Here is a 12,033-nt window from a genome sequence, read left to right on the forward strand (position 1 = left end):
TGCACATCAAGGTGTCCGCCTCTTTTTTACCGACTGAGGTGTTTTGTTCATTTGTTTATGCCAGCTGCGGCTACGTTGAGCCCAGAGATCTTTGGTCTTCCCTTCTTCAGGTCAAGCCTGCTCTGGGTCCTTGGCTTGTTGGGGGTGATTTTAATGTAGTCAGAGATGCATCTGAGTGTTTGGGCACCCGTGGTGGTAGGCTTCTACCCATGGAGGAGTTCAATACTTTCATTTTGGATTCTGGTCTGGTTGATGCCGGTTTTGAGGGCTCTTCGTTCACCTGGACGAATAAGACCATTTGGAAGCGGTTGGACAGGGTTATGGTCTCCGTTGATTGGGGTGATCATTTCAGCTCCATTCGTGTTGAACATCTTCCCCGTACTTTCTCTGACCACTGTCCGCTTTTGGTCACCGCTCCGGTTTTTGCCCGTGGGCCGAGCTCGTTTCGCTTCCAGCGTATGTGGCTTCGGCATCATGGTTTTTTGCAGACTGTTCGGCTTAATTGGTTTCTGCCTTGTAGTTTGAGTGGTATGCCTCGCCTTTTTGCTAAGATTAAGCGCCTCAAACATCACCTCAAGTGGTGGAATCAGGATGTTTTTGGGAACCTTTTCGATAAAATCATTGAGGCTGAGAGGGCTGTTCGGTCCGCTGAGGTTGTCTGTGAGGCTGATCCTTCTGAGTTGAATTGGACTTCTCTGTCTGATCGCAATGAGGATCTGGCCCGTGTCACCGCCATGGAGGCGGATTTTTGGAGACAGAAAACTGCTTGCCACTGGTTAGAGGATGGTGAGAGGAACACCAAACTCTTTCACAACATGGTGAAGAAGAAAAGGGTGGCGAATAAGATTTTCCGCATCTGGGATAATGGGGTATGCCTGACGTCTCCTGAGTTGATTCAGCAGTCGGGAGCCTCGTTTTTCCAGCATTTGCTTACTGGTGACCCCTCTGCGCTTGCGAGTCCTGATTTTTCGGGCTTCCCCTCCGTTATCTCTGCTGTGGAGAATGAGGGTATTGTTGCGACCCCTTCTTTGGAGGAGGTTCGTGCGACCGTCTTCTCCATACATCCTGATAGTGTGGCTGGGCCTGATGGCTTCTCCTCGGCGTTCTTTCAGCATTGTTGGGAGATTGTTCATCAGGATGTTTTTGATGCTGTCCTGGATTTTTTCAGGGGTTCTCCCCTCCCCCAGGGTTTTACCGCCACCACAATCACTCTGATCCCCAAAGTCGCGGGTGCTCATGCTTGGTCGGACTTCCGTCCGATTAGTCTGTGCAATGTCACTAATAAGATCATCTCTAAGCTGTTGTACTCTCGGCTGAGGGTTGTGGCGGAGAGACTTATTTCACCGAATCAGAGTGGCTTCGTTCCGGGTCGGATGATCTCCGATAATATTCTCCTAGCCCAGGAGCTCACTCACAGTCTCACTCTCCCCACTCGTGGCGGTAATGTTATCCTGAAGTTGGATATGGCCAAGGCCTATGACAGGGTCCAGTGGCCTTTCCTCTTCGAGGTTTTGAGACACTTTGGTTTCTCGGAGCGGGTTGTGGAGATGGTCTCGGGTTGCATATCTCATTGTCATTTCTCCGTGAACATCAATGGCTCTCTCTCGGGGTTCTTTGGTTCCACTAGAGGCCTCAGACAGGGCGATCCCTTGTCCCCCATGCTTTTCATTTTGGGGGCGGAGTACCTATCGCGCGGCCTTGACCGCCTCTACCTGCAGCATCCTGAGCTCAGGTACCGCTCTGGTTGTGATATCCTGATTTCCCATCTGGCTTATGCTGATGATGTCATTATTTTCGCCAATGGTGGGTCTCGTAGTTTGCGGCGCCTTATGGGTTTACTGCATCATTATGAGAATTGTTCGGGTCAGCTGGTGAACGCTGTGAAAAGTTCTGTTATCTTGCCTCCGAGGTGTTCTGAGCGACTTCGCTCTCGGATTTTGCGCATCACCAGGTTTGCGGAGGGTCATTTGCCCCTCAAGTACCTCGGAGTCCCCTTGTTTAGGGGTAACCAAGTATGTTCCCTTTTTGAGCACCTCCTACAATCTGTTCGTAGGAAGTTAGAGGGTTGGGAGATCCGGACGCTCTCTCCGGGTAGCCGCATAACCCTTATCCGCAGTGTGCTCCTCTCCATGCCGATTTATCTGTTTCAGGTGGTACAGCCACCGCTTGCTGTCATGGAGAAGCTTGAGCTGGTTTTCAACGCTTTTCTCTGGGGGTCGCGGACACTGGAGAAGAAATGGCACTGGGCCAAGTGGTCTCGAGCCTGTCTCCCAGTGATGGAGGGTGGTCTTGGCTTCCGCAGATTGAAAGATCTGGTGGATAGCTTTTCTATTAAGTTGTGGTTCCGGTTTCGGCAGGGCTCCTCTCTCTGGGCGAGATTCCTTTTACGGAAGTATTGCCAGATGGATGCTCCTGCCTCTGTTCTCCCTCGTGGTTTAATATCCCCCACCTGGCGTCGTCTCCTACGGATCAGACCTCGCGCCGAGCCCGGCATTCGCTGGCGCGTTGGCCTTGGAGACGTGTCCTTTTGGGATGACATATGGTTTGGGGATACTGCTCTGTCCAGCCAGTGTGAGGTCCGTGGGGGCCGTGCTGTTCGGGTTTTTCACTTTTTGTCTGAGGGGGCTTGGGATTTCGATCTTCTTTGCGCTGTGGTGGCCCCTTCTGTTGCTGAGGCGATTACTTTGACCCCGATTGCCTTTGGCGAGCCTGATTTGGCGCTTTGGATTCACAGTTCTGACGGTGCTTTTTCGATTAGGTCTGCTTGGGAGCTTGTCCGATTGAGAGACCCTGTTTCTGATATCTTGACTCCTTGTTGGGGCCGTTGGTTGAGGCCCACGATGTCTTTTTTTCTTTGGAGATTTTGGCATCAGTGGCTCCCGTTGGATGATATGCTCCAACGTCGTGGCTTTGAGTTGGCTTCTCGATGCCAGTGTTGTGATATGTCGGAGACATTTACACATGTCTTCATTGATGGCCCGATAGCCCGTTATGTCTGGCATTTCTTTGGGGCCATATTTCGTGTCCGGATCCCCTGCACAGGGGATCTCAGGTTGTTCCTTAGCGCTTGGAAGAGAAATCTTCATTGGGCACCTGGGGGCCACGTCAAGGAGTTTCTGCCCTTCATTGTTTTGTGGTTTCTCTGGATGGCTCGTAATGATGCGAAGCACCGTCAGTTGCGTATTTCTGGGGAGACTGTGAAGTCTCAGATTTTGTCTTATCTGCGTCTTGCCCATGCTGCTTTCATTGTTAAGCCCAAGCACTGGCTTGGTGCCTTTGAGGCGGCGAGATCGCTGGGAATTTTTGTTGCCTTTCAGCGGACCCATAGGTTAGCGATTGTCCGGTGGCTCTGTCCACCACCTGGGTGCTTTAAGCTGAATGTTGATGGGAGTTCGAGGGGCAATCCTGGGGAGTCGTCTGTCGGTGGTGTTGTGCGTGATTCTTCTGGCAGGGTGGTGCTCTCCTTCAGCGAGTTTATCGGAGTCGGGACCAATGTCCGGGCGGAGCTTTGGGCGGTTTGGAGGGGCCTTCTTATCTGTTCCGATCTCGGTCTTTTTCCCCTTTGGGTTGAGACCGATTCTCAGATTTCTCTTCAGATCCTGCGTTCTCGTCGGTGTCATTGGGACCTTCATCATACAGTCACTCGGATTCTGTTTCTTTTGAGGGGGCGGGCGGTTCATTTTTCACATATTTTTCGGGAGGGAAATTCGGTGGCGGATGCGTTGGCGGCGAGGGCTCATACCATTAGGGTTTATACCTTAGAGTTAGGTCCTTCACTACCCAGACACATATCCATACTGACCCGCTCGGATATCTCCGGGCTTCCCTACCTTAGATACAGATGTTCTTAGCTATTTGCAGCCCCTTCCTTTATTTGGATCTATTTCTATATATATATATATATTTATATATATCTATATGTATTTTTTTCTTTGCAGGTACTGTCTCTTTGGAGTGCTTTGTTTCTTTGGATCTGGGTGGACTCTCGCACCTTCTCCATTGGTGCTTTTATTTGGACCACCCTGTTCTCTGGCGGTCGCTCTCTGCAGGCTTCTCCTTGGCCGCCGCTTTCTATATTTTGTGTTCTCTTGCCGGGTTTTATGGTGGCTTTGGATGATCTCTCTCAGTGGTTTCTCTGGCCCAGAGCTCCATTCATGTCGGGATTTATATGTTCTCTGCTTTTGCTACGTGCATTGGTGGCTCTCCATGTTATCTCTTGGCTACCTCTTATATCAACGTTCCAGTCACGCTTGGATTTATGACGTTATGAGCTCCATACGTTTTCACTTTCTTCTGGGGATTTGAAGTTTCTCTTACTTCAGCTGGATTGCGACCGATCTCGGACTAGGACGCCATTTTCATGTTGGACTTACAGCGACAGACGGCTCAGAGATGGGTACAATTGGTTGTCTTTTGCACCTACATCTGAGTCGGATCTTTACAGTTTAGACATGTTTCGATTTGTTTTGATGTATTTAGCGCTGCTCTTATATGTTCATTTTATTATGCGCTTTTTCTAGGGATTAGATTTTGGCACGTGTATTTGCCACCCTAGGTTTTATGTCTTTATGTTTTATGTGTTGTCAGACTCGCTTTTAGAGAGGTCTTGGTATACCTGCCCTCTCTTTAGGCCTTATCTTGTATTTCTTTTGTGTTTATATATACAGGTAGGGGTCCGCCTAACCCCCCCGCTTTCGGCGGTGTTTTATTAAAAAAAAAAAAAAAAAAAAAAAAAAACCCTAAACCCTAAACCCTAAACCCTAAACCAAACCAAAAAAACCAAACCGACCGGAAAAATGCTCTCAACCCCAAAAACCCAAAAAAACCCCTAAAAATCGCCCAAACTTGCTCTCACCGCCGCCATGCCGCCGCCGCCGGTTCCCGGCCGGTTCACCACACCACCCGACGCGCCACACCCCAACGAACATAATATCCAAAAATCATCGTCATCAGAGCACGTTTGCCCCACCAAATCGCCGACACAAATCCCGCAAATTCCGGCCATAAACGCGTCGACTTCATCTACCGTTCCGATTGGCGCCGTTTATGTACCCTTAGATTCGCCTCTTCCAAGCGACCCTTGTGTCCAAAAATTAGGTAAATCGGTGTCCATTTGCCCCGCCGATTTAAGCTCCGAACTTCCGCCTGCACTGTTCATCACGCCTCCAGCCACGTTTCTGTCCATGCCGGCCGATTCCGGTCACCTCTGTTCAATTGGGACCCCGATCTGGAATCCCCATGAGCAGTCGATTCCAACTATACAAGGCCCGTCATCATCGGTGTTCAATTCCGACGGGAATTTCAGATCTACACCTCGCACCATTGAAACCCTAACGCCGACGGGGTTTTTCTTCAATTCCGGCGTCGTCGCCGCTCCGTTGGTGAATTCCTTTCGACCGTGTACTCCACTTTCGATGGGTAACCCAATTTTATCTTCAATTTCAGGTAATTCATCTCCGATCAAAAACGCCCAAATTGGCGATTTTCAATCGATTTCATCCAATTCTAGTGTCCAATCGGCCCCTCCGACGTCCGGTTCTCGTGCTTTGGATACCGGTTCTGTACTCCCCATGACGTCGCCGGCGATCGCTGCAACTCCGGCCGGTAACTCGCGGGTCAACTCGGGCGAGTCAAACCGTCGTGTTGACCGAGTTGACTCGGCAGTCAATGGTTATGCATCTGCGGTCAAACCCGTCCTTCGTGCTGAGGTTCGGGCTACTGTTTCTTTTCGTGACGCTCTTGCACCTCCGTCTCCTCGTACCGTGCAGAAAAGTTTCGAGGATGTGCGTCATTCGATGGAGGAGCTGCCTGAGCCGTCTATTCTGGATGGCAAGCCGGGTATCCGATTCCCGGTTGAGGTAATTTCTTCACTGATCGAACCTTTTAAATATGCTCTAGTCGGTAAAATTTCGGGGAACCGGTCCTTAGTCCCTAATTCTTCGATTTCTGTGGCTTTCGAAACAATGGGACTAGTGCGATCGTTTGACTTGAAATTCTTACCCAGAGGTTTTTTGGTCATTTCTCTCTCATGTGAAGAAGATTACGCGCGCGTTTGGTCGAGGGGGAACATTTTTGTGGGACCACTTGGGATCCGTTTTTCTAAGTGGACCCCCGAATTTAATCTGCATGAGGAATCCCCCATTGCGCCAGTCTGGATCCGTTTTCCGGGCTTACCCTTGCATTTGTTCAACAAGCGTACTCTTTTTGCTCTTGCGAGTCTTGTGGGTAAGCCTGTTAAGATGGACGACCACACCGCTGATGTCTCTCGAGGCGCTTTCGCCCGAGTATGTGTGGAAATTGATGTTTTACAGCCTCCCATTCAGCAGGTTTGGGTTGGTTGGGGTGATCACACACAGGTTATTGATGTCATTTATGAGAAGATCCCCGCATATTGCATTGACTACAAGATGCTGGGACATTCAGTTACCGTGTGTTATTCTCACGGGAAGAATCCTAGGCCGTCGAGGCCTAAACCCGTTTTTCAAAAATCTCAAGATCCAGTTCCTCCCAAAGCACAAACACCCCAGGAGGGTGCTGTTCCTGTCTTTAATCCTGGACCACAGCCTCAGCTTCATTTAAATGGCGATGGCCCTAGACGTAGACGGAGGAGGCGGCCTGTGCACAGGGGTCATCCTGCTGGAGCCCCCCCTACAGTTCCTGATGTTCCGCATCAAGTTACTTCCTCAAATGCCTTTGAGGTTTTGTCACCCTGGCATGATGAGGCTCAGCGTTGCGACGCTACTGAGTTGGTTGGTCTTAATCCTGATCTTGGATCCCACTTGGAGGTTGTGGGTGATGGTTTACTTGGAGATGCTCCTTTGGATCAGGCTCCTGTTGTTGATGTTGACCCGATTAGTTTGGGTCTGCCCATTGTTGACGCCTTACCTTCGGGTACGGCTTGTGTGTCTGTTCAGTCTTTGGTTCATCAGTTTGAGGAGGGGGGTTTTGGCACTTCTGTTCAGTGCATGGAGAATCACAGCTGCCATTCGATTCCTTCCATTCCTTCTTCTCCAGATGTTTCCTCTCATCTTGAGGAACTTGTTGCTCAACAGGGGTCTCCTGTTTGTGAGCGGATTGTCGAGCGTATGTCTGCTGATGACCTCGACACGGGGTTTGATCGACATTCTGATTCTGGTGCTCAGGATACTGATATGTCGAACGTGAATAAAAGGAAAAAGGAAGCGTTGGGAGTTTCGTTTAAGCGGCGGCCGGGTGCTTCTGCTCATCGATCTCCATGAATTCCCTCATTTGGAATGTTCGGGGACTTCGGAGTTCGGAGTCCCAACAGCGGCTTCATGCTTATGTGAAGGCGCATCAGATTAAGATTTTGGCCATTTTGGAGCCGATGATCATGTTGGACCAGAGATTCATGACTCGCCGTTTTGGTTTTTCTAGAGTCATTTCGAATCTTTCTGGTAATATTTGGGTTTTTTCATCCGCGGATGTGCAGACTGAGTGTGTTTTTGATCATGCTCAGTTCCTGCACATCAAGGTGTCCGCCTCTTTTTTACCGACTGAGGTGTTTTGTTCATTTGTTTATGCCAGCTGCGGCTACGTTGAGCGCAGAGATCTTTGGTCTTCCCTTCTTCAGGTCAAGCCTGCTCTGGGTCCTTGGCTTGTTGGGGGTGATTTTAATGTAGTCAGAGATGCATCTGAGTGTTTGGGCACCCGTGGTGGTAGGCTTCTACCCATGGAGGAGTTCAATACTTTCATTTTGGATTCTGGTCTGGTTGATGCCGGTTTTGAGGGCTCTTCGTTCACCTGGACGAATAAGACCATTTGGAAGCGGTTGGACAGGGTTATGGTCTCCGTTGATTGGGGTGATCATTTCAATTCCATTCGTGTTGAACATCTTCCCCGTACTTTCTCTGACCACTGTCCGCTTTTGGTCACCGCTCCGGTTTTTGCCCGTGGGCCGAGCTCGTTTCGCTTCCAGCGTATGTGGCTTCGGCATCATGGTTTTTTGCAGACTGTTCGGCTTAATTGGTTTCTGCCTTGTAGTTTGAGTGGTATGCCTCGCCTTTTTGCTAAGATTAAGCGCCTCAAACATCACCTCAAGTGGTGGAATCAGGATGTTTTTGGGAACCTTTTCGATAAAATCATTGAGGCTGAGAGGGCTGTTCGGTCCGCTGAGGTTGTCTGTGAGGCTGATCCTTCTGAGTTGAATTGGACTTCTCTGTCTGATCGCAATGAGGATCTGGCCCGTGTCACCGCCATGGAGGCGGATTTTTGGAGACAGAAAGCTGCTTGCCACTGGTTAGAGGATGGTGAGAGGAACACCAAACTCTTTCACAACATGGTGAAGAAGAAAAGGGTGGCGAATAAGATTTTCCGCATCTGGGATAATGGGGTATGCCTGACGTCTCCTGAGTTGATTCAGCAGTCGGGAGCCTCGTTTTTCCAGCATTTGCTTACTGGTGACCCCTCTGCGCTTGCGAGTCCTGATTTTTCGGGCTTCCCCTCCGTTATCTCTGCTGTGGAGAATGAGGGTATTGTTGCGACCCCTTCTTTGGAGGAGGTTCGTGCGACCGTCTTCTCCATACATCCTGATAGTGTGGCTGGGCCTGATGGCTTCTCCTCGGCGTTCTTTCAGCATTGTTGGGAGATTGTTCATCAGGATGTTTTTGATGCTGTCCTGGATTTTTTCAGGGGTTCTCCCCTCCCCCAGGGTTTTACCGCCACCACAATCACTCTGATCCCCAAAGTCGCGGGTGCTCATGCTTGGTCGGACTTCCGTCCGATTAGTCTGTGCAATGTCACTAATAAGATCATCTCTAAGCTGTTGTACTCTCGGCTGAGGGTTGTGGCGGAGAGACTTATTTCACCGAATCAGAGTGGCTTCGTTCCGGGTCGGATGATCTCCGATAATATTCTCCTAGCCCAGGAGCTCACTCACAGTCTCACTCTCCCCACTCGTGGCGGTAATGTTATCCTGAAGTTGGATATGGCCAAGGCCTATGACAGGGTCCAGTGGCCTTTCCTCTTCGAGGTTTTGAGACACTTTGGTTTCTCGGAGCGGGTTGTGGAGATGGTCTCGGCTTGCGTATCTCATTGTCATTTCTCCGTGAACATCAATGGCTCTCTCTCGGGGTTCTTTGGTTCCACTAGAGGCCTCAGACAGGGCGATCCCTTGTCCCCCATGCTTTTCATTTTGGGGGCGGAGTACCTATCGCGCGGCCTTGACCGCCTCTACCTGCAGCATCCTGAGCTCAGGTACCGCTCTGGTTGTGATATCCTGATTTCCCATCTGGCTTATGCTGATGATGTCATTATTTTCGCCAATGGTGGGTCTCGTAGTTTGCGGCGCCTTATGGGTTTACTGCATCATTATGAGAATTGTTCGGGTCAGCTGGTGAACGCTGTGAAAAGTTCTGTTATCTTGCCTCCGAGGTGTTCTGAGCGACTTCGCTCTCGGATTTTGCGCATCACCAGGTTTGCGGAGGGTCATTTGCCCCTCAAGTACCTCGGAGTCCCCTTGTTTAGGGGTAACCGAGTATGTTCCCTTTTTGAGCACCTCCTACAATCTGTTCGTAGGAAGTTAGAGGGTTGGGAGATCCGGACGCTCTCTCCGGGTAGCCGCATAACCCTTATCCGCAGTGTGCTCCTCTCCATGCCGATTTATCTGTTTCAGGTGGTACAGCCACCGCTTGCTGTCATGGAGAAGCTTGAGCTGGTTTTCAACGCTTTTCTCTGGGGGTCGCGGACACTGGAGAAGAAATGGCACTGGGCCAAGTGGTCTCGAGCCTGTCTCCCAGTGATGGAGGGTGGTCTTGGCTTCCGCAGATTGAAAGATCTGGTGGATAGCTTTTCTATTAAGTTGTGGTTCCGGTTTCGGCAGGGCTCCTCTCTCTGGGCGAGATTCCTTTTACGGAAGTATTGCCAGATGGATGCTCCTGCCTCTGTTCTCCCTCGTGGTTTAATATCCCCCACCTGGCGTCGTCTCCTACGGATCAGACCTCGCGCCGAGCCCGGCATTCGCTGGCGCGTTGGCCTTGGAGACGTGTCCTTTTGGGATGACATATGGTTTGGGGATACTGCTCTGTCCAGCCAGTGTGAGGTCCGTGGGGGCCGTGCTGTTCGGGTTTTTCACTTTTTGTCTGAGGGGGCTTGGGATTTCGATCTTCTTTGCGCTGTGGTGGCCCCTTCTGTTGCTGAGGCGATTACTTTGACCCCGATTGCCTTTGGCGAGCCTGATTTGGCGCTTTGGATTCACAGTTCTGACGGTGCTTTTTCGATTAGGTCTGCTTGGGAGCTTGTCCGATTGAGAGACCCTGTTTCTGATATCTTGACTCCTTGTTGGGGCCGTTGGTTGAGGCCCACGATGTCTTTTTTTCTTTGGAGATTTTGGCATCAGTGGCTCCCGTTGGATGATATGCTCCAACGTCGTGGCTTTGAGTTGGCTTCTCGATGCCAGTGTTGTGATATGTCGGAGACATTTACACATGTCTTCATTGATGGCCCGATAGCCCGTTATGTCTGGCATTTCTTTGGGGCCATATTTCGTGTCCGGATCCCCTGCACAGGGGATCTCAGGTTGTTCCTTAGCGCTTGGAAGAGAAATCTTCATTGGGCACCTGGGGGCCACGTCAAGGAGTTTCTGCCCTTCATTGTTTTGTGGTTTCTCTGGATGGCTCGTAATGATGCGAAGCACCGTCAGTTGCGTATTTCTGGGGAGACTGTGAAGTCTCAGATTTTGTCTTATCTGCGTCTTGCCCATGCTGCTTTCATTGTTAAGCCCAAGCACTGGCTTGGTGCCTTTGAGGCGGCGAGATCGCTGGGAATTTTTGTTGCCTTTCAGCGGACCCATAGGTTAGCGATTGTCCGGTGGCTCTGTCCACCACCTGGGTGCTTTAAGCTGAATGTTGATGGGAGTTCGAGGGGCAATCCTGGGGAGTCGTCTGTCGGTGGTGTTGTGCGTGATTCTTCTGGCAGGGTGGTGCTCTCCTTCAGCGAGTTTATCGGAGTCGGGACCAATGTCCGGGCGGAGCTTTGGGCGGTTTGGAGGGGCCTTCTTATCTGTTCCGATCTCGGTCTTTTTCCCCTTTGGGTTGAGACCGATTCTCAGATTTCTCTTCAGATCCTGCGTTCTCGTCGGTGTCATTGGGACCTTCATCATACAGTCACTCGGATTCTGTTTCTTTTGAGGGGGCGGGCGGTTCATTTTTCACATATTTTTCGGGAGGGAAATTCGGTGGCGGATGCGTTGGCGGCGAGGGCTCATACCATTAGGGTTTATACCTTAGAGTTAGGTCCTTCACTACCCAGACACATATCCATACTGACCCGCTCGGATATCTCCGGGCTTCCCTACCTTAGATACAGATGTTCTTAGCTATTTGCAGCCCCTTCCTTTATTTGGATCTATTTCTATATATATATATATATTTATATATATCTATATGTATTTTTTCCTTTGCAGGTACTGTCTCTTTGGAGTGCTTTGTTTCTTTGGATCTGGGTGGACTCTCGCACCTTCTCCATTGGTGCTTTTATTTGGACCACCCTGTTCTCTGGCGGTCGCTCTCTGCAGGCTTCTCCTTGGCCGCCGCTTTCTATATTTTGTGTTCTCTTGCCGGGTTTTATGGTGGCTTTGGATGATCTCTCTCAGTGGTTTCTCTGGCCCAGAGCTCCATTCATGTCGGGATTTATATGTTCTCTGCTTTTGCTACGTGCATTGGTGGCTCTCCATGTTATCTCTTGGCTACCTCTTATATCAACGTTCCAGTCACGCTTGGATTTATGACGTTATGAGCTCCATACGTTTTCACCTTCTTCTGGGGATTTGAAGTTTCTCTTACTTCAGCTGGATTGCGACCGATCTCGGACTAGGACGCCATTTTCATGTTGGACTTACAGCGACAGACGGCTCAGAGATGGGTACAATTGGTTGTCTTTTGCACCTACATCTGAGTCGGATCTTTACAGTTTAGACATGTTTCGATTTGTTTTGATGTATTTAGCGCTGCTCTTATATGTTCATTTTATTATGCGCTTTTCCTAGGGATTAGATTTTGGCACGTGTATTTGCCACCC

At 50.1% G+C, this 12,033-nt stretch overlaps 2 protein-coding genes across 2 annotated transcripts; both read left to right on the top strand.

Moving 5' to 3' along the window:
• Positions 1-734: 734 nt before the first annotated feature.
• LOC142520962 (uncharacterized) lies at positions 735-4,262 on the top strand. Its single transcript, XM_075624129.1, has 2 exons — positions 735-3,749; positions 3,939-4,262. Exons 1-2 carry the CDS (start codon positions 735-737, stop codon positions 4,260-4,262), a joined length of 3,339 nt encoding a protein of 1,112 aa, XP_075480244.1.
• A 3,953-nt stretch (positions 4,263-8,215) lies between these two features.
• Positions 8,216-11,743, top strand: LOC142520972 (uncharacterized). Its single transcript, XM_075624141.1, has 2 exons — positions 8,216-11,230; positions 11,420-11,743. The coding sequence occupies exons 1-2, from the start codon at positions 8,216-8,218 to the stop codon at positions 11,741-11,743; spliced, it is 3,339 nt and encodes a 1,112-aa protein (XP_075480256.1).
• Positions 11,744-12,033: the final 290 nt, after the last annotated feature.

Source organism: Primulina tabacum, chromosome 1 (assembly GCF_025594145.1).
Source record: "Primulina tabacum isolate GXHZ01 chromosome 1, ASM2559414v2, whole genome shotgun sequence".
In the NCBI taxonomy this organism is placed as follows: Eukaryota; Viridiplantae; Streptophyta; class Magnoliopsida; order Lamiales; family Gesneriaceae; genus Primulina; species Primulina tabacum.

Excerpts from the sequence above, each read along its gene's own strand:
- LOC142520962 (XM_075624129.1), top strand. The coding sequence starts at position 735 with ATGGAGGCGGATTTTTGGAGACAGAAAACTGCTTGCCACTGGTTAGAG. Across the intron at positions 3,750-3,938 it reads CGAGGGCTCATACCATTAGG|GTACTGTCTCTTTGGAGTGC; the intron begins GTTTATACCTTA and ends TTTTCTTTGCAG.
- LOC142520972 (XM_075624141.1), top strand. The coding sequence starts at position 8,216 with ATGGAGGCGGATTTTTGGAGACAGAAAGCTGCTTGCCACTGGTTAGAG. Across the intron at positions 11,231-11,419 it reads CGAGGGCTCATACCATTAGG|GTACTGTCTCTTTGGAGTGC; the intron begins GTTTATACCTTA and ends TTTCCTTTGCAG.